The sequence below is a fragment of the Peromyscus californicus genome, unplaced genomic scaffold (assembly GCF_007827085.1).
Source record: "Peromyscus californicus insignis strain IS unplaced genomic scaffold, ASM782708v3 Scaffold_7__1_contigs__length_154581171, whole genome shotgun sequence".
NCBI classification, from domain to species: Eukaryota; Metazoa; Chordata; class Mammalia; order Rodentia; family Cricetidae; genus Peromyscus; species Peromyscus californicus.
In genome coordinates, this window is record NW_026294595.1 from 39997697 (window position 1) to 40025467 (window position 27771).

Consider the following 27771-nt stretch of genomic DNA (forward strand, 5'->3'; position numbering starts at 1 on the left):
ATGAGACAGGCTGCAGCCAATCCTAGCCGAGATGGGCGGGGCTTGACTCGGGCAGGGGCGGGGCTCCGGAGGCGGAGCCGGCTCCGGGGAGCCGAGGTGCGCGGCACTGCGAGCCGACCTTCGGCACCTGTCGCACACCTGAGCCTTGCTCGCCGCGGCGCTGACGCTGACTGACTGGTGACTCGTGACTCGTGATCGGCTGGTCATGGCCTACCCGGGATACGGAGGCGCGGTAAGTCGTCGCGAGCTGTGGCGCCCCTGCGAGCCGCGCCACGGTGCGGACTCTCACCCTCGCCCGGCCCGGACACTGTCCTCTGTCTGGTGCCAGGCGACGCCGGGACTCTGCGTGCTGCTGGAAGCTGGGGCTGGGCGGGGCCCTGCGCCTAGGGGAGAAGGGCGAGCTGGGGTCTGATGCAGAGCACCGACCGAGAAGCGTCCTTGCACAGCCCGTGGTGGGAAGTGTTTGTGATTTGTAAATTTTGTTTTCAGAATGGAGGAGCACAATACCATGTCTTGTTCCAGTCCCCTTTTGCGATTTGCCCCCAACTCAAGCAGTTTTTCTAGCAATCCTCATCCCGAGTTCAGTTTATTTATTTTTTCTTATGACCACTTCTTGTATTTTAAGTTGCTGGTGAATAGGGAGACGAACTTTCAGGGCCTCTTAAACTTTTCTGTAGTAACAAGCATAATCCGATTTTCCAGATTTTGCTTTTGGAGGGAGGCCGGTTATTCCCTCTCATGTAACTTTACCGTCAGTACCTCTGAGAGTTACGAGTAGGAGTAGTCATTACGGCTTGTGGGTAGACCTTTCCTCTTTCGAAAGAAGCCAAATTTGACTCCTCCCATCAGTGACCTGCACAGTGAGGCGGGCAATCAAGTGGTCGCTGCAGTTCGGACAGAAGAGAGCACACTTTTTATGCCCATTCCTGTTGATTTTTCCCTAAAAAAGAGAAGTTTTCTTACAGTTAAATAGGAGTTGACATTGGCCTGTGATTATGGTCCTCAGATGAATAATTTCTACCCCTGAGAATAAGTGACGATTATTTTTAAAAGTAATTTTCAGTTCCAGGCCCTCGGCTTCAACACACACATTACCAAAACTGGTTTGCTTGAAGTTAGTTGCTTGAATTCCATCTAACACCATGCACTTTCCAACACACACTCCCCATTAGTCCTTTAAATGTCCTGAGAATGCCTTTAAGGTAATGTTATCAGCCAACACCTTAACTAACTTGTTATATTTAACAAAATAGAAAATGTTCTCGGCTAGATAGTACATCTTTATCTAATAAAGTACATAATTCATGACTTTAGGAGATGCATTTGCAATAAATTTTCATTTGTTTAATAATTATTTATCAAATATAGCTGAGGATGTAGCAGAGTTGGTAGAGTGCTTGCCTAGCATACTCAAGGCCCTGGGTTGGCTTACCAGAACCATATAAACTGAGCATGGTAGCCTGACCTGAAATCCTGGCACTTGAGAGATGGGGGCAGGACTTCAAGGTCATCCTCAGCTTGAGGCTAGTCTGAACACATGAGACCATGTATAAATTAGAAGCAAACCCAGCTAGAACCAGCTGACTCTGGTAGTTCACTATGCCATCCCAGCACTTTGGAGGCCAAGGTGTAATTGATGAGAATTCAAGGCCAGCCTGTGACTATAAAGGGTTCCGGGCTATCCTGAAGTACACACAGTACAGAATCTTGTCCCCAGAAAGTCCAAAGACCAAAATAAAGTAAGAATCTTCAAGTTGTATCATTTTACATTTTATTACTGCTATTCTAATAAAATTATAACATGACCTAAAGGAATTTTGTTTCTCATTTTAGTCATAGGAAAGAAAACAAAATAAATGAACTTCAGTTATATGCCTATTATATTATAAGTATGAGAAGAACATCTGTATTTTTAAAAATAAATTTTAAGCATTAAACACACAAAAATGTAGGGAATCCAAATTGTTACAATTTTTATATTTTCATTTTGAGAAACTAGGTTTCTTCAAGAGAAGATACTAGAGCACTACCTCTAAAGTTTAAGTTGTATAATCTTAATATATAAGTACTCTTGGATAGGAAATTTGTTTTAAAAACACACATATACATTAGCTCTATGTAGAACTATAATAAACAAATTCATTTTATAAATAATATTTTAACTGATAAACTACAGAAGAAAAATCCAGTGAAAACATGCAGTTGTTTTATAGCACATCCAAGCACAGTAGTGCTTTCTGTCTTTGCTTGCCTTTCATCTCTTAATTGATTCTTATCAATTTGCCAATTATAAACACAGATTTGACCTCAAACCCAGTCCTAAGGTTGAGTGCCAGGAAGAGCAAAAAATCCAAATTTTTATCTTGACATCATGGTTTTAACTTTTAGAAGCTGTTTAAAACACAATGCCCTGGTAGACTCAGTCCAGGTAGGTCTAGTCCCCTCCTCCCAGGCCGAGCCAAACAATCCTGCATAGGCCCCAGGTTTCAAACAGCCAACTCATGCAATGAGCACAAGATCTGGTCCCACTGCCTGGGTGCCTCCCAAACAGATCAAGCCAATCAACTGTCTCATCCGTTCAGAGGGCCTGATCCAGTGGGGACCTAGGTTGACCTCAGTCTGTGGGGAAGGCTTTGCCCTGGAGGAGATGGGAATGGGGGGGGGGGGTTGGGGGGTAGGTGAGGGGGACGGGAGGGGGGAGAACAAGGGAATCCGTGGCTGATATGTAGAACTGAATTGTATTGCAAAATAAATTAATAAAAAAAAAAAAACACAATGCCCAATAAAATGGGGCAGGGGTACAAAACAAACCAAAAGAAACAAGCAGAATTATGTAATTACATGTAATAATCATTCATTATATGAGAAGTGTATTTTAGGCATTTGAGATGTAGCTGTTTTGTGGGTCTCCTCAATAATTAAACTGACTTAAACCAACACTACCAAAAATAAGAGTACTACATAAGGGGCACATATTTACAGTTTTGCTAGTCTTAAAAGCCGAAAGAAAAATAAAGTCTTATCAAATAGTGCGTGCACATCTTACATAATTTCCATGGAACTACCAACGGTATCTGTACAATGTGTCTCTTTTCTTAACTGAATCACTACATGCCAACAAAGGAAAGATGATATTAAAAGTAATGGTACTAGCTGGGTGGTGATGGCACATGCCTTGAATCCCAGCACTCAGGAGGCATAGGCAGATGGAGCTCTGTGAGTTCGAGTCCAGGCTGTCTCGATTAACAAAAAAAAAAAAAATTAATGGTGTTGAACTGAATTGTTTGAGTCTGGTTGCCCCACATATAGGGAAAATGCATGTAGTTAGGCAGCAGTACAGCACAATGTGGAGATATTGTGCTTAGACACAGAAACTCTAGAACAGAAAGATACACAAAGCAAGTCAATATATAAAACCGTAGTACACAGTTAAATGACTTTGAGACATAAATATATCGCAGTCTTTAATGAAAGGCATTCATCTCACTGTACTAGGATAGAGAGAAAGAAGTCTGTAAAGTTCCTATCATTGTTTCTCTCTCTGTCTCTGTCTGTCTGTCTGTCTGTCTGTCTGTCTCTCTCTCTCTCACACACACACACACACACACACACACACACAATCTTAGATACATGTATAGAATATGTTTAGTGCAATCTATTTGCCAACTTTCCCAGTTAAATTTTTGTGGCTTTCCAACTTCCAGGAAAGAAAGAAAAAAATGTCCTCTTCATTGCAAGTTTCCACTCCTCCGAAGTTAGGAAAAGATACTTATACTAGGAAAGATCTCAGTAACTTCAACCCAAAGAATTGCTTCAGATATTTTGTTCTACAATTCATCAGATAAATAAAATTAATGGAATTTTCCATTTCTGAGTGTATTTTTTCAGTTTGCCAGTTGTTTCAACAAACAACTTTTTTTTTTAAATATTTAAACTGGCAGCTGCAGAATATTTAAAAGAGGATATAAACTCTAGATCTGACTGATTAAACAGCAAATCAAAACATGAAAAAAATCCAGGGATTTACTCCAACTGTAAATAACATATAAATTTTAAATTTCAGATTTCAAAATAAGTTAAGGAAAGATTCCATCTATTCTATTATAAACATCTGACAATTGATAAGGGGAAAATATATATGAATAGTTGCAAGAAAAATGTTAGCCCGTTTTTTCTAAGAGAAACATATCTAACTATACTACTTTGTCCCTTAAAAATTTAATAACTTCATAATTTGCTGGCAACATTTTAAGCAGACTGGAATATCAAATTATACAACAGGAAAACATCCATCAAAATTTAGTCAAGAAAAATTGTATAAGCCTTCTTTTAACAGTTAAAAAATATATAAATGACTATGATTATTCTCTTTGCAGAAACAGCTAATACAATCTTTATAAATCTGTCATGTATAAATATCTACACAAATAGAGAATGTAGATATGAAACACTAATAAGAGTCTGTTTTTGAATAGTGGCCTTGGTGAGCTAGTGAAGTGCCTAAAGTCAGTTCTAACATACTGGTCCAAGTTCCAAAATCGCAAGAAAGTGATTGTCCTTCATATTCAGCTCAATTAATTTACACTTCAGCTCTGGAGAGAATTCTAAAATGAGATCTTGTTGATTTGACGGTGTTGCATGTTGAGGGAATAAATTGTGGAAAACTGAGATGGACCACCCACTGGATATAATTGGAAGTGATTTCTAGCTAAGGTCCAGTCAGTCAATTTTATGGGACTGGATAGAAGACTCTCAAGTGTAGTGTAGAATGTTACTGTTTCTTAATTTTAAATCCTCAAATTTATGGCATTTTGCTAAGGATCTGGGTATTCCTGAACAATCTATTGTATCTCAGGCCAAGATGGTTTGAATGGGACAGATTTTTTAATTGTACATGGGAGATCTACTTGTTCATTGTGCTGCAAGTCAAGGTTGGTTATCTGGGTGCAGTTTCCAGTCTCCTTTGGAAAGTGTCCAAGTTGATTATGAGTACATCCAGCATAAAGAGGTTATATCACTTGCCAGTTTCAACAGTTAGTTTAGGATTTTGTCCTCTTGAGTGCTGAGTTGCTGAGTTTAGGCAGTTTTTTTTTTTTTTTAAATGTCCTTTTCCACAAAGGTATAGAGTGGTGAGAGAATCTGGCCTAGAAACCATTGAAGGAACCCCTCAGTTTATTATGTTGTAAATCAAGCATCCACAAACATTCTTCAAGTTATCAAGAACCGGGCAAACTGTTCAGTGAACTTCCACTGAGAGTCAGAGTAGGAGGTTTACTGAACATCCCCTCTCTGCTGGGAGAGTTTGCAATTTGTTACTGCATAAATAAAGTTCTATTAATTGAGTCAACTCTTCGATTGATGGTGGCATTATATATATATATATATATACTTCTTGGATAAATCCAAGCACACCGAGTTTCCCCCTGCCATTATTAAGCTCCTTAATGGCTGGATTTTTTTTACAGTCCCAGGTGCTAGATCAGCCATTTGATGGTATTGTCGATTGGAAAAGCCACTCCTGGTTGGGCAGCACTGGAACCTCCTTTCCACCTCTGGCCTCTTCCTTTGGTTTGAAGTTCTTTTTCTTTGTTTTCTTTCTCAAAACCTCTAGCAGCTTTTGACTCCTTTTCTCCTTCCTTGGTAGATTGTGCTTGGGGTCTTCCTCTGTAGAGTCTTTTTTCTTTGCCTAAACTATCACACATGGTGGCTCAAGCTTAGACAAAATACTACATGAACCTATTGTATTTGCCAGAGTTGGCAGGGCTGGAAAGATGGCTCAGAGGTTAAGAGCAGTGACTGATTGATTTAGGGTTTGATTCCCAGCACCCACATGGCAGCTTACAACTAACTGTCTGTATCTCCAGTTCCAGAGGATCCAATGCCCTCTTCTGACCTCTTTAAGCACTGCACGTGTATTACCTACATTCATATAGGCAAAAACATCCATACACATAAAATAAAAATAAATGAGTTAAAAAAAAGTACTGGCATAAGGAACTAATCAGCTTGGAGTCACACTCATCTATTGCATGTTGGATCTAAAAGTTCTATGGCCAATTCTGATGACTCATTCCAGCGTGGTACCAGGAGCTGGGGTCAGCGATTCATGACCCCTTCCTGAGTGCATTTCCTACAGTCCCGGGTGCATCCTTCATGCCTTCGACTTTGCTATAGCCCAGAGGCACATGAACAGTCTGCAGCAGGTTCCTAAGTCATGCCTCTGTTTCTCCCTCATTCTTGTAATTCCTTTCCCTTTCTGCACCACCCCCCCCCCCCCCCCCCCGGCAGTCTTTGCTCCTGCTGAAAAGAGACAGGGCAAGACAGTTTTTGTTCAAAATTGAATAATGAACAGCCTCAATGCTTTTTCCTCCTCTGGATTCATAAAAATGCAAAGTAAAGTGCTTTTCTAAGGCTTTCAAATCTCTACCAAGTAAAAAGGAAGAAGCCATAGCCTTAATAGGAGACACATGCGTGGATAGCTTCAGTGCTCAGACAGTGTTTCAGGACTGGACCATTCGGGAATCCTTGAAGTTTCAGATCCTCAAAGGTAAAAAGGACCAACTACTTTCATATCTCACAGACTGGTGAAAATCAGCATAGAAGATGGAAAGTACTTAGAGTGGTACTCAGGCTGTACAAAGGCCCCCAGTGATCGTTAGCTGTCCATCAGTAGGATTGTAGATTTTTATGCGGCCTTGGAAGAGGACTTTGATTGAGATCATTGTGTTATTTTCCTCTGGTCACTATACTTTTTAGGAAAAAAAATGCATCTGTTCCAGTGGAGGATACTTCAGCTCTATGATTTCCCATGCTTAGGTCATAGTTTGACCGATTTTCAACTAAACGCATGTCTAGAAATGTACTTCTTAGTTTACTATAGGTGGAACCCTAGGTTTTACTTTCTGTTTTATGTTTGCTTTTAGTTTTGCTTAAAGTCATACACATTCCTCTTTTAAAGCTTTGATTCTCAACCTGTGGGTCGTGACTCCTTAGGGACTCAAACCACCCTCTCACAGGGGTCACTGAATACCATCAGAAAATCGAAATAAAACACAGACATTTACATTATGATTCATAACAGTAGCAAGATTATGGTTATGAGGTAGCAGCGAAAATAATTTAATGGTTGGGGGTCACCACAACATGAGGAACTGTATTAGAGGGTTGCAGCATTAGTAAGGTTGAGGACCAAGCCAGGCGGTGGTGGCGCACGCCTTTAATCCCAGCACTTGGGAGACAGAAGCAGGTGGATCTCTGTGAGTTCGAGGCCAGCCTGCGCTACAGAGTGAGTTCCAGGAAAGGTGCAAAGCTACATAGAGAAACCCTGTCTTGGAAAAAAAACAAGGAGGTTGAGGACTACTCTTTTAAAAAAAAGTTCTTAGAGACTAGAGGCTGGAGAGAAGGCTAAGTGTTTAAGAGCGCATAGTGCTCATGTAGAGGACCAAGCTCTGTTCCTAGTATTTACATCAATCAACTTACAGCTTCAGCTCCAAGGTATCAAACATCTTCTTCTGGCGTTTGTGGGTACCTGCCCCCATGCACAACCCTCTCCCTTACAAACATTCCCATTAAAGACTTGAAACCTTTTTATACTTCTTTTACTGTGGAGTAACGTGTTGATGAACTGTGTTTTAATCCAGACCTTCTAGCATCTTGTAGTTAAAGCTTTAGTGGAGGATACGTTTGAACGATTTGGCCACTGGATACTTTTTAGTTTTTAGGTGATTTCTAATAAATCATTTATTTTAGCAAGTTTTATAGCTCAACTTTTTATTAGACCCTCATCTTTTTTCTCAACAGTTTGGAAACTTCAGTGGTCAGATTCCAGGGATGCAGATGCACATGGGGCAGCCAATGCCAGGGGCAGGTCCCAGTATGTTCTCTGGCGGTTACCCTGGGTACCTGGCGTACTCTGGCAGCTACTCCCCTGCTGACGACTCTATGTGGACTTACTTCACAGCTGTTGCTGGACAGGTGAGGTGACAAATCTTTTACCAAATACTAGTCAATAAACAATCACTATTTCAAAGATGTGCCAACTGCTTCCACTTAGTGTATCATTTGAAATGTTTCTAATGCTTATGTCTGAAACTTATATAGAATCATAGTGTTCTTGAGGTCAAAGATGAAGGTAGTCATAATTGCCTCATTTTTTTTAACTTGTATTGAGTTTGCTCTTGATGATTTCACCCGTGAACAACGTGCATTCAGATCATATAACCCCCATCATCTCTCCCATTACCTTCCCATCTTCCCTAAAGTCCCCTTCCCACCTGCATGTCCTCTGTTGTTGTCATTATTTGTTTTTGTTGTGAGATGCACTGAGTTTAGTTAGGACCATCAGTTTCACTGTTAGATGTCTGTAAGCATGCTGGCTAGTGTACTGCTCATTTGACTGAAAGGGGCAACGGCCTCAAGGAGGGGGTGGATCTGAATCTTCCTCACTGTGTACTTACTGTGATGAGTGGGTGTAGCTAGAGAGTTTTCTCTCCGGGTCCCGCCAAACCCCGGCAGTTCTACAGCCCACTTATAAAATAAACACACAGATGCTTATATTATTTAAACTGTTTGGCCTAATGGCTCAGGCTTCTTGTTAACTGTTCTTATATCTTAAATTAACCCATTTCTATTAATCTATACTTTGCCACGTGGCTCGTGGCTTACCGGTACCTTACATCTTCCTTATCATGGCGGCAGCTGGTAGTGTCTCTCTAACTCAGCCTTCCACTTCCCAGAATTATTCTCTCTCCTTGTCTCACCTATACTTCCTGCCTGGCTACTGGCCAATCAGTGTTTTATTTATTAACCAGTCAGAGCAACACATTTGACATACAGAACATCCCACAGCAACTGGGTATGGCTTGTCCCATTCAAGTTCATGCTAAAGTATAATTGCAAATATAATCCTATTGAGCAACAGTGGAGTCCTTCAATTCCATCCTAAGGGTCCCACCCTCATGGCAGGATGAATGGGATTCCACTACATGGCTTGAAAGCAAGCAGCTCACCTCCCTCTTTCTTCTTGGGCAAATGCTTTTGTTCTTTAGACAATGCCTTCCTCTTATGCTCATCTGCTACACACAGAAAAGCATGTGGCCCTCTCCAGAACCTGCCAGTACCTTCCTGGCTTCCAAAACCGGGAGCCAAATAAAGGTGATGATATATATATATATATAAAATGGTGATTTTCTATATGTGTATATAGGTCCATGTTATAAATATGCATAAAATCACAACTGTTAATTTTCTAATTCTAAATATTTATTAAACATTTTTTTCACACCACATGCAGTCCAAACTAACACAAGTAAGTATAATACTGTATGGATTACTTCATTTCTATGCCTCAATACTACTTAAAAAAATTGAGAGGTTTCACTTTGATTCACAGTTAAGTGGACAGGGTCCCTCATGGTCAGGAAGGCATGGTGACTTGGGCTGCATCCGTGACACAGGAGGTTGTAGTGTGGCTCATTACATCTAAGCAAATGAGCAAGTGGAAGGCTTTGGGCAGTAGACCTGGTCTGTACCTGTCAAGCCCCACTCCTCTGGCCTTGTGTCTACATCCCATGTCCATAACCGTCAAAGCAGCTCCGTAAGCAGGGGCCCAAATGCATGAGCCTGTGAGGACGTTTGCATTCAAACCATAGCAGATGCATACGTTTTTTATTTCACTTTGAATTTTACAGGAGAGTGCGTATAAAAGTACTTAATAAGAATAAACTGTGATAAAAATTAATGTATTAGTAGTGAGAGTAAAAGCAAAGCTTCCCAACAACTGTGATCACATATTGTCAATAACAGCTCATATGAAGTCGTAGACCTGAATTGGCAGACCAGAAACTGCTCTGTTGTCATAATAAAGCCGACTTGCAATATTTACTCAAATGCATTAGAGGCTGACATGCTAACAGCATAGCGCACCATTTAAGGAAACATTTGCTTTCATTTTTTTTTGTATTAAGAAAAATAGAAAAAGTCTCAACATGATCATTTCGATAATCTCTGTAGAAAACGTGCCATCATCTTAAACCATATATTACTAAAAACGATATAACTTCATCTGTGAGGACACATGGAATTTCTCAGTTTGAATAAATGCATGACAGTGGGACTGATTTCCTATCACATCATTTGACATACTTATGCTTTAAGTGAGATACATGTACTTACATTTAATGGAATTGATGCCAACACTGAACTATTGTTCCTATGATTATTAACTCACATGCCTGTGTTTCCATCCATGTTTTCTGGCTCATAAATCCATGCCCTAGTCAGACATAGAAGTTAGAATTTCAAGTAGAAACAAATAGATGTCAGGCAGATCATAGAAACCCTGTCTTGCCCTGCCTTTAGATTGCCATAAAGAAATTCCCTACCTTATTTTGTATGATGATTTGTCACAACAGTTTGTATGGTAAGTTGTCAGAACAGTTCTGCCATGTGCTGTGGATGCCATGTGAGATATGGATGCAGTGAATATGTGAGAACAAAGGAATATGTCTCTCTCTAAACTGAGATGCAAAATATTAAAAGATAATCTGTTTTTTCCAAGTATCACTTGAATCAAATTCCCAAACTTTTATTTTTCCTATTATCTTCTTTTGGCCCTTGTCAAAAATGCATCAAAAGTTTTCTGGTAGACTGTTCCATTAGGAATGCATACTATAATACGAAACATTCTATAATAATATATTTTGTATATATAAGTGGATCTTAAAAATTATAAAGTCACAGTCATGCCTTACTGTTGCTAGAGTTTTCCTGCCTGGCCCACAGTCAGGACAAATCTCTCTCACCCGCCAGTCCCAAGCCGCTCAAACCCGATCAAGTAAACACAGACACTTATATTGGTTTCAAACTATATGGCCGTGGCAGGCTTCTTGCTAACTGTTCTTACAGCTTAAATTAATCCATTTCTATTAATCTATACCTTGCCACGTGGCTTGTGGCTTACCGGTACTTTACATCTTCCTTATCCTGATGGCGGCTGGCAGTCTCTCCTCCCAGCTTCCTGTTCTCTCAATTTTCCTCTCTGTTAGTCCCGCCTATACTTCCTGCCTGGCCACTGCCAATCAGTGATTTATTCATTGACCAATCAGCAACACATTTGACATACAGACCATCCCACAGCACCTCCCCTTTTCTTTTCTTAAAAAGGAAGGTTTTAACCTTTACACATCTCCAAAGTCAGCTTGGTATATTTGGGAATTTGGGCGTAGCTTCTCTTACTACTTCCTGCTGGAGGGGGGCGCTGTATCTTCTGGGGAAACAAAGAAAATTTTAGAATCATGGAGTAGTCCGTGAGGCTGTATCATCTGAGCCAGTTGTCTTGAAACGGTTCTGGATGTTGGATCATCTGGGCCATGGTGTCATCAGAGACCTTTCAGGGGGTCTTGGCTGGTCAAACCTGATGTATCTTACTCTGGAACAAATCCATAGCCTCTTGCTTTCTGTGGAAACAAAAGAGACTCTTTTCCAAAGCAACATATCCTTACATCCAAATTTTGAAGTCAAAGTATCTTTAAAATATACGCACTGGTTTAACTCAGCTTCCTTTACAATCAAACATCTCTCTGTAGTTAAGAATCCCAAAGACAACACAATCCAGACTCTCTGTGTAATAGTCATCTCTACGTGGCTTATTTTTTATATTAATTTTACTGTCTCTTTAAAGACTTTATTTTTTAAAACCATGTATTTGTTTCTATAACTCTATATATCACCTTTTTTTGTCTCTTTCAAGCCTACGTATATTTTACACACATTTTAAACTATTACATCTGAATCTGTCTTATTGTAAACCTGTTGCTTTAAATTGCAGCCTTCTAAGCCTGAAACGGCACTGTGGCTGCTGGCTCCGCCTACTTTAGCTTCCCAACATGGCGGTTCCCGCCAGCTCTGGGAACCATCAAGTCTCAGAAATAGTGGGTCTACGCTTTTATCAAAGCAGTGTGTAGCCCAGAAACCTCTTTTTTTTTTTGTTTTGTTTTGTTTTGTACTAGCAAAGGCTAAATTCACCACACAGCTTAATGTGCCACTTGCAGAGGCCTCATTCCCGCCATACTGCAGGTTGAGCGCGCACGCCAGCAACCCGCCAGTAGCTCAAACCGGCAGCTGCCGCTCATTTGAGAGAGACAATTAGGAAGCTGTTTTTAGCTCCGTTTTAGAATCTTTTTTCTCAGGTTTTAGGTGGAAACTCTTGCCACCACGTTGGACGCCATTTGTTGCTAGAGTTTTCCTGCCTGGCCCACAGTCAGGACAAATCTCTCTCACCCGCCAGTCCCAAGCCGCTCAAACCCGATCAAGTAAACACAGACACTTATATTGGTTTCAAACTATATGGCCGTGGCAGGCTTCTTGCTAACTGTTCTTACAGCTTAAATTAATCCATTTCTATTAATCTATACCTTGCCACGTGGCTTGTGGCTTACCGGTACTTTACATCTTCCTTATCCTGATGGCGGCTGGCAGTCTCTCCTCCCAGCTTCCTGTTCTCTCAATTTTCCTCTCTGTTAGTCCCGCCTATACTTCCTGCCTGGCCACTGCCAATCAGTGATTTATTCATTGACCAATCAGCAACACATTTGACATACAGACCATCCCACAGCACCTTACTTGACAATAGTATTGTGCTCTGGAATATTAGGTAGCAGAAAGAGCAGAGGATGAGACCAGACGCCCACAGTCACCTTTGAGTGAATGCCACAGTGACCGAAGACCTTACCATAGGTCCCACCTTCTCTATTTCCATCTGCCTGGGGACCAAAGCATTAGCAACTCACCTCTGGGTAGACATTCACCCCCAATACATACTAGGTGTGTATGCCCATGAATGAGGGTACCCAGGGAGTTCATTATGATCTTTGGGGCCTCTGCCTTGCATGTGGTCCATTCTTGACTGAAACTGTGTTGTGGCAAAGGACTATATAGCTACAGCAGTATGGTTCTTCTATTTAAAAAATAGACATTTGAAATAAAAGAGCAAGGAATCTAAAGGCTGATTCTCGGATTCAGAGTATGGTAAAGATGGTTGTGTTGGCTAGTTGTATGTCAACTTGACACAACCTAGAGTTATCTGGTAGGAGGGAACTTCAAATGCCTCCGTAAGATCCACCTGGAGGGCATTTTCTTAATTAGTCATTGATATGGGAAGGCCCAGACTGTGGTAGGTGGTGCCATCCTTGGGCTGGTGTTCCTGGGTTTAATAAGAAAACAGGTTGAATAAGCCATTAAAAAGCAAGTCAGTAAGTAGCACTCTCCCATGATCTCTGCATCAGCTCCTGCTTCCAGGTTCCTGCCCTGTTAGAGTTCCTGTCCTAACTTCCTTTGATAATGGACAGTGAAATGGAAATGGACGCTGAAGCACAAGCCTAATTGGTCTTAACAATAAAAATCCAGAGTCAGATATCCAGGGTAAAAGCTGAAAGATCAGAGAAGCAGAGCAACCAGCCACCAGAAACTTCTTACCTTTACAAAATCTCAGACCGGGTAGGGCATCCTGTCTCTCTGAATCCTCAAACTGAATGAATTGAGATCCTGTTTCCACCCACTTTATATTTATGTTTCCACCTCCCTAGTGCTGGGATTAAAGGTGTGAGCCTCCCTTGTGCTGGGATCAAAGGCTTGAGCCTCCCAAGTGCTGGATTCAAAGGCTTGAGCCTCCCAAGTGCTGGATTCAAAGGCTTGAGCCTCCCAAGTGCTGGGATTAAAGGTGTGTGCCACCACTGCCTGGCCTCTATGGTTAACTAGTGGCTAGTTCTGCCCTCTGATCTCTAGGCAAGTTTTATTAGTTAGAACATAAACAAAATATACAACAGTAAGCCAAATAAACCGTTTTCCCTCCCAGGTTGCTCTGGTCATGTTGTTTAATCACAGAAATAGTAATAATAACCCTAACTAAGACAATGGTGAAAGTGGTGTTTTATATTCCAACTCAGGAGAGAGAGAGAGAGAGAGAGAGAGAGAGAGAGAGAGAGAGAGAGAGAGAGAGAGGTGAGTATGTGAATCCATGGCCTTATATGTATATTAGACAAGCACAACATTTTTTTTTTTTGGTGTATGTTTATGTGTTTAACAATTATTGGGGTGAGAGATATATGATTTGTGTCTATGTCTATAACAGGATGGTGCATCAAGAGTATAGGGCAGAATTTCAAGTATAAAACTACGTCTAAATCTGGAGCCGGATGTCTAATGGTGACCTGTAAATTATGGTTGTTTCTGGGAGCAGATTGAAGAAGGAAAGGATCAACAATATGAAAGAAAATCGTGCACTGGAAATTCAAATGTTGGACTGATGACAAGCAGAAGCTCTCCCTTGGTTTTAGCTGTAGTCTATAACCATCCTCCTCTCTTTTACAGCAATAGATGATGTACTAAATAAAGTAGGTAGCATTTCATAAACACTGACAACATCTTACGTTCTATACTTCGAATGCCTTTCAGTTTCCATTGCTTTTCTAAGAACAGAGGCTTTGTACAGAATTACCATATGTGACCCCATAGACAACTTTTTTCAGTCTGTGGTAGAAGCTGGAAATCATAGCAACAGAAAGTATCCATTTGCTATAAGATAAAACATAGTCATGTGGATAGCATTCCTTTGGAATGCTTTTTCCAAATAAGGCATTGCTTGGGGACTGTTAAGATGAAATAGTACCTGGTGGCCTGAGTTCAAACCCTGGGACCCACATGAGAGAGCAGACTCCCTTCTAGAAGTTGTCCTCTGACATCCATAAATTCTCCACACACCATTACAAAATACAAAATTAAACCATAATAATAATTTTAATTTTAAAGGCCTTGTTAGAAGACTTTTTTTTTTTTTTTTTTTTTTTTTTTGTTCATTATTCTTCGTGCCTGGAAAAGGGACTTGAAGGCTGATGGTACAGCAGCCATCTTTGTCTTGGGAACAATGTACTTGAGATAAAGGCCTGTGGGTGGAGAATATGAGAAATGCAGGTTGATGGCACAGTTAAGTTGCCACATAATCTTGTACCCAGCCCCAGATTTCCTTTATGAAACAATGAACCCTTATTGACCTTTTTTATTTTTTAAATTTACTTTATTTTTAGACAGGGTCTCACCATATATCCCTAATGGCCTTGAACTCAGAGAGCTACACTTGCCTCCAGCTTAAGTCATTTTTACAATGCTGTTCTGCACAGCAACATGTCATCAACATAAGACCTGGTAAAATGTTTTACTTTTATTTTGCTTTGAGTCTTTGAATCTAGCAGAGGCCTTACATATACTGAACATTTGAAATCATGCTAGCTACATTTCAAGTGCTCTTTGGAAGCTCTGGCCAGAGCTTCTGTTGTGGTGATATATTGTATACCCCGAGAAAGCTTGCTTGGGAATCAGAGGACAAAGCCAGCCACTAAATTGGACATAGAGGTCAGGCAGTGGTGGCACACACCTTTAATCCTAGCATTCAAGAGGAAGAGATCCATCCGGATCTCTGTGAGTTCAAGGGCACACTGGGAACAGAGCCAGGCGTGGTGGCACACACCTTTAATCCCAGCACAGAAAGGTATATAAGATGTGAGTAAACAGGAAGTCTCTCTTTTGAGGCTGAGGATTTCATAGAGGAAAGGTGGCTGGCTTGTCCTGTTTCTCTGATTTTTCAGCTTTCACCCCACTATCTTGCTCTGGGTTTTTTTTTCTTTTCTTAATTTTTTTTTTTTTTTTTTTTATTAATAAGACCTTTTAAGATTCGTGTTACATTCTGTCATGGCAGCTGAGGCCTAGAGAGAGTGCTCTTCACCCAGGGGCCTGCATAGCTGGCCCTCCCTATCCAATTCTCTCTCATCAATGAGGCTTTCCTTCGCTATTCATCTGAAATAGCATTGCTCTTCACCCTCACAAAGTACCCATTCCTCTCGTTTCTACATCACCTATGCTGTGTTTCCCTTTATTGTCACTTGATGTAGTCTTTGCTGCAGTTTTGTCTTCTACCACTGAAGTGAAAACACTGTAAACAGAAGGAATTTGTTTTGCATACTGCTGGTACCTGATGTGTTGAAAGGGAGTCACATGCAGTGGGCCGCTCAGTGAGTGCGTGTTAAATGAATGAGTGTACTTAAGAGTTATTTGTTCGTGTCTCTGTACATTTGCATAACAATTATTTCTTGATTGTTCCATAAAAGTCATTTTTATCTAATATGTATTTTTTGAAAACTATTTATTTTTGGTGGCTATCTTTTTGAACCCATAATTTTTGCATCTAGTTTGAAATTTTGACTTTCAAATTTGTTTCAACTGAAGTTTGTCTTTTTTCCTCTCGCTTTTCACTTCCTTTCACATCCCTTATTCCCCCTCCCATATCACCCTTCTTTTCCTCATAGTTTTGTGATGTCATCACCTGGATTATGTCTTGGGTCAGCTCTCAGCTAGTTTAGGGATGTGCCCGTGGTGATGCTGAAAATCCCATCTCAAATGAGGTGTGCATAGGTCACAGCCTAGTCCTTCTCTGCAGGAATCATGTCTCAGAGTGGATATCCTTAGCAGTGTATTTTTGTGGGGGTTATTTTGGTTCCTTTCATGAGTCTGGTACCCTATCCCTCTTCCTATATTCAAGCCATATGGCAGTTGTATCACAATGACATGAAACTATTACTTCTACATAATGTACTAAAGTCTGATTTAGAGTTGGAAATACATATATATATATATATATACATATATATGTACATATATATAGTGTGTGTATGTATATCCACTTCATATACTTTGAAACCATAACAAGTATACAGTGAAGCATCATAGACTTCAACTGTATTTAGTAAGAGAATTAAATACACCCTTTCTCTCTTTATCACTCTTCTTAGTTGCCATAGAAGGTGCGCTAATGTAACTCCTGGTGTAACCTTTAGTTGTTACTGTATTGTTAAGTCACCAGAGTGAGGCTGGGTTAAGATATGAGAGATTTTTATCTTGGATGCACAACTTAATGTATTTTTAAAAACTAGTAATCAAAATAAATCCTTAATTTTTTTAAAGTAACTTAAGAATGGTGTGATGAGCAAAAGCTTATTTTTCTCAGCTTTTAAGATAGGCTCTGACCCTGTGCTTGCAAACAGATCTCAATTACCGCACTTTCATATTGACTCTACTTAAATGTACAAAGACTGTTCAACCTGTCCGGAGACTTCACTTTTGTAAAACAGTAAAATGTAGACCAATCAATTTGTCATGGTTAAATTTGCCTGTTTTTAGGAGATAATTGGGTGGAATAATGTAACTTGAAAGAGAGGATTATGTATGCAAATGGCTTTTCTTATATCTCTCCAAAAGCTTCGTAAGATGACGAACTGCATGCAGTCATCAGGGTACAGTAGATTGCTTACAGTTCCAGCTGCCAGGAGGCTGGCATAGGAGGACCACTGTGCCCAGGAATTGGAGTCTAGCCTGGGCAGCATAAGAAGATCCTGGTCTCAAAGCAAAAATAAAAATGAAAACAAATAAAATGTCGAAAGTGTTGAGGAAGTTCCAGACAGGTTTCTGTGTTCTATAGCCTTTCGTTTTTCAATGGGTGAAGCGGTAGGTGCTTTCCGTAGGCAGGGTGGTGCATGTTTCTAATTATAAAACACAAAGTCCCTTTGATAAACACTGTATCTATGCAAAGCGGTGTGTGGAGAAAGTGCAAGTGTCATGGGTGGTGCACCAAGTTCAGGTTTATTTCATCAGACAGGTTTCTTACTGATCATTCCCTCAGAACAGATAAGATCCGAAAATACTTTTTATGTTCTTTAGCTGAAATTCACAATACTTTCTTCTAGGTTTCTTTTTCAGCTAGTTTTGCTGCTAAAGTAACTCCATATGCTACAAAGTTTGTATACTATGTTTAGAAGCATAAAAATATAGGAATAATAACCCTAATATGTGGGGGTAGGTGGACTTGTTTGTGAATGTTGGCAAAAGAGGGTGGTACTGGGACAGAAAACATCAGACTGCACAGGATTTATTTCTTGTAATTTTAATTACATTGGAGGAAATTTTCTATATATTCACATGTTTTTTTCTTGAGAGTTTTGATTTTATGTTGTCTGTTCATTGAATTCTGGGTATCATTGTGCTGCCTGAATATTGCATTGATTTGTAAGTGGGCAGAAACTGACAAGGCTTAGAAATTCTTACTAATTTCATTCTCAACTGGAACAGTACTTTCCCACTGAAGAGTTAAAGAGAAAAACAAGTATAATTGTTGTCGTCAGTGTGTGAGAGGACAGGTTTTCAAAATCAAAATAAGGGGGGGGGGAAGCTGTTTTCTAATCCTTTACTGTGCAGTAGTTGACCACACCTGGTGTTTGGTTTGAACTTTCATGGCAGTGGCCTGGCTGTAGTGGGTTTTTGTTGGGAGCAAAGCAGGAAGGTCCTTGAGTCCACAGATCTCCAGAGAAACCAGGAATGTTACGCACACAGAATTGTCTTTCCAGTGGGAAAGATGAAAAACCTGTTCTTCCATCTAGAAAGTGGAGAATTGGAAGTGACTAACAGCCTGTTGGGCCAGGCCATATCAAGCTCTTACAACCAAGACTGGAGGGGGCTAGTAACCTCAATGACTCTTATAGCCAGAGGCTCCCCCAAGCTCCCACAGCCAGAGCCAGAGGTGGCTCATAGCTCAAATGGCCAAGGCCAGGCCAGACCCTTAGGCCCTTAAACTGGTGCAGGTAGCTGTCTCTAGAACCCATCTTCTTGGAAGAAATGACAGGTACCCTGAGTTGAATTTTCATGTAATTACTCTTCCTTGTCCGATGGCGATTGTATTACACTAGGAATTTTTCCAAATTGTACCGGGCTTCAATACACCGGGACTAAACGGCCTTTTTTTTTTTTTTTTTGTTTTTCGAGACAGGGTTTCTCTGTGTAGCTTTGCGCCTTTCCTGGAACTCACTTGGTAGCCCAGGCTGGCCTCGAACTCACAGAGATCCACCTGGCTCTGCCTCCCGAGTGCTGGGATTAAAGGCGTGCGCCACCACCGCCCGGCTGAAACGGCCTTTTATTAGACTCCCCAAAGTCTGATCCAGGCTGACGAAGTCAATCTGCACCAGGTTTTTATTCTTATCTTTTCATGTGTTTTGCTTCTCTGCATGACACCTGCAGGGACCCCCTCAACTTTTACTGCTTACATCAAGCAACTATTCATAATTTATGTTTCTTGAAACACAATATTGGCTTGAAATAGTTTCTTCAGGATAGACAGTTATTGGTAATGTTTACCTGAGTAGAATGTGACAGAAAGGCCCGTCTGATGTCCATGTTATTGAAGAAATATTTTTTCTAAACTAGGCTCACTCTTAAAAATTTACTAATTTTTCTTAAACTGTAGTTTTAAGGATAATTATGGAGTTTGCAATTTTGCAAACTCCCTCCAAGTACCGTGATGCAGATGTGAAAGGAGCCCTTAGATGCTCCCAGGAAGCACGACAAAGATGACCATGAATGAAGTGACAGAGCATTTTGCATTGTTTTGACCGTGAGAAGACAAGGGCATTGTCCTGCATCTCAGACCCAGGGAATAGGTTCACCGGGTTACATGGTCTGTGGTGTGCCTTAGCTGGCAATATTTACCTTGTGAATTTTGTGGTTTATACCGTTTTGAAAATTGGTGTTTCTGGGTTGCCCTGGAGCAGCACACAGTTAAGCTTTTAATGTCGTTTAGTACCATTGTGCATTAAAACCCATGTCCATTTTATTTGACTTATTTTGCAGGATGGTGAGGTGGATGCAGAAGAACTTCAGAGATGCTTGACACAGTCTGGAATTAGCGGGACTTACGCTCGTGAGGCCATGTGTTGTTTTGTTTTCCTTTCTTGTGCCACAGGGGATTAGAATAGGGAATTCCTTTCCAGCATTTCAGTCACACACCGAAAGTATTGAAGATATTGTAAACTATATATAGATATGCCGAGTTTGAGGAATCAGATAGTTCTGTACGAGGCATCGTGAAAACAACTGTTCATTTGCGCTCCTGACTTTCAGTGTTAACTACTCAGGAGTTAATTGGTTGTAAGTGGCTATTCTCAAAATTTGCTACCAGACCTCAAAGTGACATAATTTTCCTACTATGTAGTTGCAGCTTTGTGGTTATCAGTTGATGTCCTGATATGAAAAAAATGAGTATTTAACTGTCTTCCAACCGTAAAACCACTCCACCCCTCCATGTGAACAATTTCCATCCTTTGTCCTGCTGATGGATTATAATTTGGGAACCGTCGTCAGCACTTCCCTATCTCTACTGTCTACCTATTGCTTATAGTTGTGTCTTACGACAGTGTATGATTACTTTGTGTGTGTAGCTTTTTGTTTTTCCCAAAATTCACGGTGTCTAGCGTATGGTGGGGGTCCAGTAAAGAAACTGCTGAAATGGCTGCTCCATTAGGGGAAGGTTTCTTTTTTTTCGAGACAGGGTTTCTCTGTGTAGTTTTGATGCCTGTCCTGGATCTTGCGCTGTAGACCAGGCTGGCCTTGAACTCACAGAGATCCTCCTGGCTCTGCCCCCTGAGTGCTGGGATTAAAGGCGTGCGCCATCACCACCCTGTGAGGGGAAGATTTTTTATTGTGGATAAGAGAGAGAAAATATCCAGAGGCATCTGGAAGAGTCCAGGGCAGAGAGAAAAAGTAAGACACTGGATATGGCCCTGGGCCATCTGCAAGAAAAGGAAGAATAGCAAGGACTAGAAAGAGGGGGAATAGTACAGAGTAGAGGGGTGGGGGTAGGAGGTTGAGGGGCTGGGGGATGGTAGTGGAGATATCAGAATGGGGTGGGGAGGAGGAAAAATTTTGTCCTTATGTAGAGAACAGATGGGTATCTCCGAGGAGGGAAGCCTGGAGAGATGAGAAGGGCCAGAATGCTAGTGTGGGTCCCTAGAAAGGTGTAACAGGTACTTGTGAATAGGCCCTCTAGGTGCCTGGAGGCTAGCATGTGCTTTGATAGGCAACCACAGAAATGTGTCCATGGAGAGCCATATGTCCCTGCTGCCAGAGACAAAGGAAATAACTCCTTTTGGCAGATGGGAACCTGTTTTAAAATTTCCTGAGACATACTGCTTTTTATCTAACGACCAGAAATCCTTCTATAGTCCAGCTTGAGCTAAGCCAAGACTGCCATTTCTGGACATGTGCACTGCCTTTTGGAATTTGGGAAACTGGTGTTCGGTTTAAACCGGACAGCTAGGTATTGCACCCCTCTGGTTGTCCCGGGGCCTCCTTGTAAGTTCTGTGTTTTATGGGTGGTCTCAGTCTCTCGCCACCATTCTGCAACTCTTTCTCACTCTGGAGTCGCATCTCTTGTTTTTATTCTATCTCTGTTGTCTAATATTTTCAAGCTCAATCTGTTATTCCATGGAGATATCTCATTAAGTAGCTTCTAATGAAAGTGCATGGTTTACCATCAATTTTTGAGAATTTAAGTGTCTGAAAAGGCTTTCATTTTGTCTCAATCATTTGAATGGCTGCTTGTCAAGGTGCGGCATTCTCCGTTACAACCCGTTTCCACATATAACTCAAGAATTTCTTTGTCGTCCAATAGGTAGCATCCACCTAGACAGAGGCGGGAAAGGTCTGGGGGCTTTAAATGCTCCTGCCTGACATGGCTGCCATTGTTCTTCTTGTTGCTGTTTTCACACACATTTTCAGAAGGACTTCCTGTCTCCTCTGCCATCATCTGTCTCTTTCTCACCTACATGAGATTTGTTTTTCCTCTCTGGAAGCTCAGGGATCATTCTGTCCCTCACAGGCCCCTGCTGCTCTGACATTTCACAGTGTAGTGCCTTGTGGTCTTACATGGGGAACTGTGTGGGTGTGTTCAGTCTGGAATCTCTTGTACTTTTTTGTTCTGGGAAATTTTCTTCAGTTGTGTTTCCTGCGGCTGAGTCGTCTGTTCTCCTTATTCTGGAATGTCCTCGGCTTTCTTTTATAAACTTTCTGTGTCTTTCGTTTCTGGTGGTATGTTTTGTAAGAGCTAAGAGCCTCTGTTCTTCACAAATGTTATGCTTTCCATTATCTCTCGGAAACTATTGATATGCCAATGTGTAGCCGTTCCTTCCTCAACATTATTTTGATTCTTCTAGCTTATTTGGTTATCTTCCTTGTCATTTCTTGGGTGTCTGATGACGCTTTGTTGCTCATATCTCATGCTAATGATGAGTCTGGTTGACTGTGGGGTTTCATTGGAAGGTGAAGCTGGGCAGTTTCACTGTGGGACTCAGGGGTCACTGTTGAGGGAGATACCCTTTGTTTACTTTGGGCTGCCTTTTCTGTGGTTGTTTCTGAGTTCTCAGGTCTGTGCAGACTTGTAGTTAATTGGCTTGTTTTTAGTATAATTCATTCCATTGTGCCTAGTGCCCTACAGTCCAGAAACATCCCCAGAAAGCGAAACTCCTGCTGGGTGAGAGTAGGTGTGACAGCCACCCAACTAAATAGAGGTAGAGAGGGATTGGGTCTTCACATGCTCTGAAAATAGCCCTTCACTCAGTTCTGTTTTTAGGTCCACCTTCACACATGTTCAGAAGTTGCCAATTCTTAGACATTTGGCATCTTTCCCAAGGTAACTAGGTTGTTTCTCAGCGTTTCTCTTTATGCATATACATTAAATAGCCACATCTCTTGACTTTCTAACTTGCAATATATATTTATTGTTTTTCTCTTTTCCTCTAGGGGTTTAAGCCTTCCCCAAACAAACAAACAAACAAAATACGTCCACTGCAGTGGGTTGTGAGGAAGAAATAAAATCTGCAATAGTCTGTCTCTCCACTCTATAAAAACATTTAATCTTTAAATACCTGGTCCTATCCTCAGATCAAAGATATGCTTATTTGTTGATTTAATTTTTAATTTTTGCTTTAATCTGGTTAGACTATCCCACTTTCTAAATGTGAACCAAGTTAAATTGAAAAAAAAGATGGCATACTACAGATTTTTTTTTTCATGTAACTTTCCCCAATTTCCAGTAGTTTATTTATGGAAGAACATTAGGCCCCAGTATTGGTGGTCCTACCTACTACCTTTATGAACTTAGAAAACCATTTGTCTTGGCTTAGATTTCTTTATTTGTAAATTAGAACTGTTGTACATTTGATAGATTTGTGTTAAATCATGTAACTCACTGTAATAGTTAGTCTTCTTCACAAACGTGACTGGATTTGGGGTCACCTAGGACACACACCACCCCGTGAGTTTATCCAGGCATTTATAGGAAGACTCACCCTGAGTGTGTATGATACCACCTCAGGGCCAGAGTGGGAACAAAAAGGAGAAAAGGAGAAAGCATTCATTTTTCTTTGCTTCTGACTGTAGACAAAATGTAAGCAACCACCACATGCTCCATTCTTTGGGTATTTTGTACAACAGTGACAAAGAAGTACACCCACACTTCTGTACCAGTGAGCACTCACAGAGGGTCTGTTGAGTGCCGTTTCTAGAACACCATAACCAACCACCCCAGCACTGACACCGTCCAGAGCAGCTAAAGAACATCAGCTTTTGTTCTTAGCAGAAGATTCCACAATTTTTCTTTAGGTATTTTGAAATTTATCTCATTGAACTGGTTTAAAGGATTTCAAAATGTTATCAAGCAAGCAGTATAAAATAAAATGAATCTAAATTATTTATTCACTCTTTAATATCAAGGAGCTAAAAGAATCTTGTAAGCTTACCTGAATTTTGCTAGCGTACTCCTATTTTAGGTAAATCAGCCCAACTGTAACTGTAATAAAGTTTGGGAAAACTGAACTTTTTTCTAGTGACTTCATTGTAAATAAATATGGAAATGTTAATATTTCTAGCAACCCAATTATTTTTAATTATTCCTTTTATTTATAATATAATTACATATGTTTCAGCTTCTCTTTTCTCCCTCCAAGCCTTCCTATGTACCCCATCCTTGTTCTGTCTTTCAAATCCATGGCCTTTGTTTTTCATTAATTGTGTTACTCATATATCAGTAACACACACACACACACACACACACACACACACACACACACACACACATATATACATATATATTCTTAAATACATAAATATACCCTTCTCAGTCTGTATAATGTTGCTTGTGTGTATGTTTTCAGGGCTGACCATTTGTACTGGATAACCAACTGATGTGTTCTTCCTATGGGAAGACTGCTCCTTCTGCTCTCTGCATTATCAGTTGCCTGTAGTTCAGCTCAGGAATCATTGTAGAAAAATGGGGGAAAGTTAGTAGGAGCCAGGGGACCAGGGAGTTTGCTGTGAGACTGCGTCTCCAAGGAATGCCAGACACTCCCTCCAGAACTCCTCTCCTAAGACTGCTTGTGTTCATCTTCCTTTCTCCCCTTTCTTAAAAGGAAACATTGCATCAGTTCTGAGGCTCATGCTTCTCAGCAGATCTCTTTAAGCTGTCACGTGGTTCACCTATACCCCCAATCTCTTTTCACCTTGAGTCTTTCCTTGTAAACTATAGTTCAAGTCGAGGAAGTGCTGCACTTTCTTTTCTGCTCTATCACTCCAGGGATGTTCACTGGTCTAATGTGTAACATGTAGGAATTTCTGATTTGACCCTTGTTTGTCTTTCTTATGTCATCTTATATTACCCCCTCACATCGTCTCTAAGTCCTGAACATTTTCTGACTTCTGAGTACATAGCAGATATCCAGGTAAACCTCCCCCTCTTTGTCTCTGGTGATTTGAAGACTGAAATCGGCTTTCTGCCAGACTCCTGGCAAAGCCAATGTCTGTAATGTTCATCACAGTAACTTTAGGCTACTCCATAACTGCTTACCTGGTTACTGACTTCAGTAAGTGTGAGTAGTTTGGAGACAGTCATTAGTCATTTTTAAATATATTTTATTTTTGTTATTCTAAATGCTTAACAGCCAATAAATAAGTATTGATTATAGTGACTTTACATTGTTTGTAATTTTAAAATATTTTTTGAAAGTGAAGAATATCCTAATGTTACATAGATAAAACAGAGAAGAGTCTAATATTTAAATACTGAATATGTTTTTCAGCCTTCAGTCTGGAAACCTGCAGAATTATGATTGCCATGTTGGATGTATCCTTGAATAAAAATAGAAAATACCAAAATATAGAGTTATTGCTTTCTTAACGTTAAACCAGTTGTTAATTTTAGAGCTAACTGTATTTTGTAAGATCCTGTTTAAAGTCTACATAGTTTCATTCTCACATAGAAATCTATTCTTAGACTGGGTCTTGCTAGCTAACTACACAAGAGTATGTTCTTTTTGGTTAGTATTTTGGGGTATAGGATCATATTCAGGATAAATTCTCTTAGCTACCAAAACTTATTTTTTGTTAATAAAACTGTTAGAGAGACTATACAGGAAAAATGGGATTCAACGAATTCAAGGAGCTGTGGGCAGCTCTTAGTGCCTGGAAGCAGAACTTCATGACGATTGATCAAGACCAAAGTGGTACTGTAGAACATCATGAGCTGAGTCAAGCCATCACTCTAATGGGTAAGACTGTTAACATCCTTTAGAATCCAGGAGAGTCATCTGTACTCATTGACCAAGTTATGGATTTTTTGATATTTATAAAGATTTGTTTATTATTTTTTATGAGCTTGAATGTTTGCCTGCAAGTATGTGTATGTGCCATGTGTGTGCCTGTTGCTCTAGGAGCCCAGAAGAGGGTGTTAGATTCCCTGGAACTGGAGTTACACAAGGTTGTGAGCTACCATGTGCATGCTAGTAACCGAACCTAGTTCCTTTTGCAAGAGCAGAAAGTGTTCTTAACCACTGAGTGATCTTTTTAGCTTACGAATTATGAATCTTGGTTGTTTTAATTTGCTAAGTAATAAAGAACTGTTTTCTGTTAGTGTGTCCCTTAACTTAGGCTCACAGTTGTAAGTAAATCCTGATCAAAGACACTAGCACAATCATTATTATTGTTATTTCTTCACTTTGTGTGTTGTAGTGTTGAAGACTGAATCTTCAGTCTTGCATATTTGAGACCATCATTGTACCACTGAGCCCTATCTCCAGTCCATAAATTTGTCTGAGGTTTCTTACAAAGACAATCATTCATTCATTCTGAATTCCCTGAGTATAATTATCATCCCTAATGTCAGCACCCACCACGTGCATTCCACTGTTTTGTTACTTGGTGGACGCTTTAATTATTCATGAAAGGCTTATCTCAGTCAATCACATGTGTCTATACTGGAGTCTAGCTTTTCAAACAGAAAAATTAATTTGTTTTGTTTTCCGTCTTTGTTCTTACACAGTATAGAACACACAAGGCAGGTACTGAAAAACCTCAAAGTGGGAAGATGGCATTTCAGATGAGTTTAAAAGATGTAACTATTTTCGTTGTACTTCTTATAGGCTAAGGTTCTTGGTTCTGTTGCAGAGTGGTAATATGCAATGATGCTTAATTTGCTAGCCGGCAACACAGTGGCACTTTTCCATCTTTTATTCCCCCTTTCTTCTCTCTCTCTCTCTCTCTCTCTCTCTCTCTCTCTCTCTCTCTCTCTATTTTTTAGACAGATTTTTCACTCTGCTCACTCTATAACCCAGGACGATCTGGAACTTACTGTGCAACCCAGGCCTGCCTCAGCTTCACTGAGACCCTTCTGCCTCGGTCTCCTGAGTTATAAGCGTGAGCCATACTTTACGTAGTTTTGCCTAGTTTTAAGTAGTTTTCTTGAGTCTCTTCTCTTTTATGCATAGTTATTTATAAACAAATGTATATACATGAAAATTACCTGTTTGAAAATTAAAATGTGAGCTCAAGGCACATAGGCTTAAATTATATGTCAAAGAGCTCAAACTAGTGATTTTTTTTTCCAATTAGTTGTATAAAAAGACATTTTATTTTCATATCTAGGGAAAATCCTGGCCATATAAACATGTTTAACTGTAGATACATAATAATTGATTTAACTTGACTTTTAACAGTGTAATTAGAAAACAGTGGTTTATTTTTTTCAAAAAGTGAAAAAGTTGAAAGGGTTCAGGCAAGCCTCAGTGAGGAAGAAAAGATTGTTCTGGGTGGGGCCTGCGAGAAGGTGGGTCAAGTGTGTCAAGCTGGGTGGCCTGAATTTGATTCCCACACGGTAGAAGGAGAGCACTGACTCCTGCCAAGTTGTCTTCTGACCTGCAGACAATTGCTGTGTCGTGTGTGCCCCTGAAACTGTAATAAAAGGTTTAAGTTACTCAGTAGCATTCAAACTTAACACCTTCAGATATCTTTAAAGTCATTCAAGCCATGGGAAAGTTTTAGGAATCATATTCATACCACAAGTAGATCACAACTCACTAGAAGGATGCTTAAATGCACTTTTACATAGTTGTGTTAGTTTGTGTGTTTTGGTATGGCTCTTACTCTAAGCATGTTTTCTGGGATACACACACACATGATCTCACATATATATGTATCATATATATATATGTATCATATATATATATATATATCATATGTGAATCTTATATAGATGATTCATTTTGTTTTGTAGTGTTGGGGATCAGACTAGGCAAGTGCCTTGGCCTTGGCCCCTAGCCCTATGGGTCATATTTTATTATAACTATAGGTGGAGTTTTTCCTTCTGGTACTGATTTTTATCTTTGGCTGGATTGGTGTCATTTTTTTTCTAAATCTACTGATTCATTAATATGTAGACCATAGTGCATTATTCTCCTGAGTTATAGGTACACGTCTCATTAAATAATTAGGATCATGCTTGGAGTATAGCAAATAGAATCAAAGTTCTGCTTCTATTATTTTATATTCATTCTTTTTAAACATCTCGTTTTTCAG

General features: G+C 40.2%; 1 protein-coding gene and 1 pseudogene across 1 annotated transcript in view; one reads left to right on the plus strand and one right to left on the minus strand.

The window, feature by feature from the left end:
• Positions 1-53: 53 nt before the first annotated feature.
• Gca (grancalcin) overlaps positions 54-27771 on the plus strand; it is a 32305-nt gene continuing 4587 nt past the window's right edge. Inside the window, exons 1-5 of the mRNA XM_052723441.1 lie at positions 54-232; positions 7801-7974; positions 19723-19792; positions 25002-25045; positions 25322-25469. Of these exons, the coding sequence (XP_052579401.1) occupies positions 206-232; positions 7801-7974; positions 19723-19792; positions 25002-25045; positions 25322-25469 (463 nt within the window). The 5' untranslated portion in view covers positions 54-205. The remainder of the gene's footprint in view (positions 233-7800; positions 7975-19722; positions 19793-25001; positions 25046-25321; positions 25470-27771) is intronic.
• Positions 2851-5702, minus strand: LOC128102507 (leucine-rich repeat protein SHOC-2-like; annotated as a pseudogene).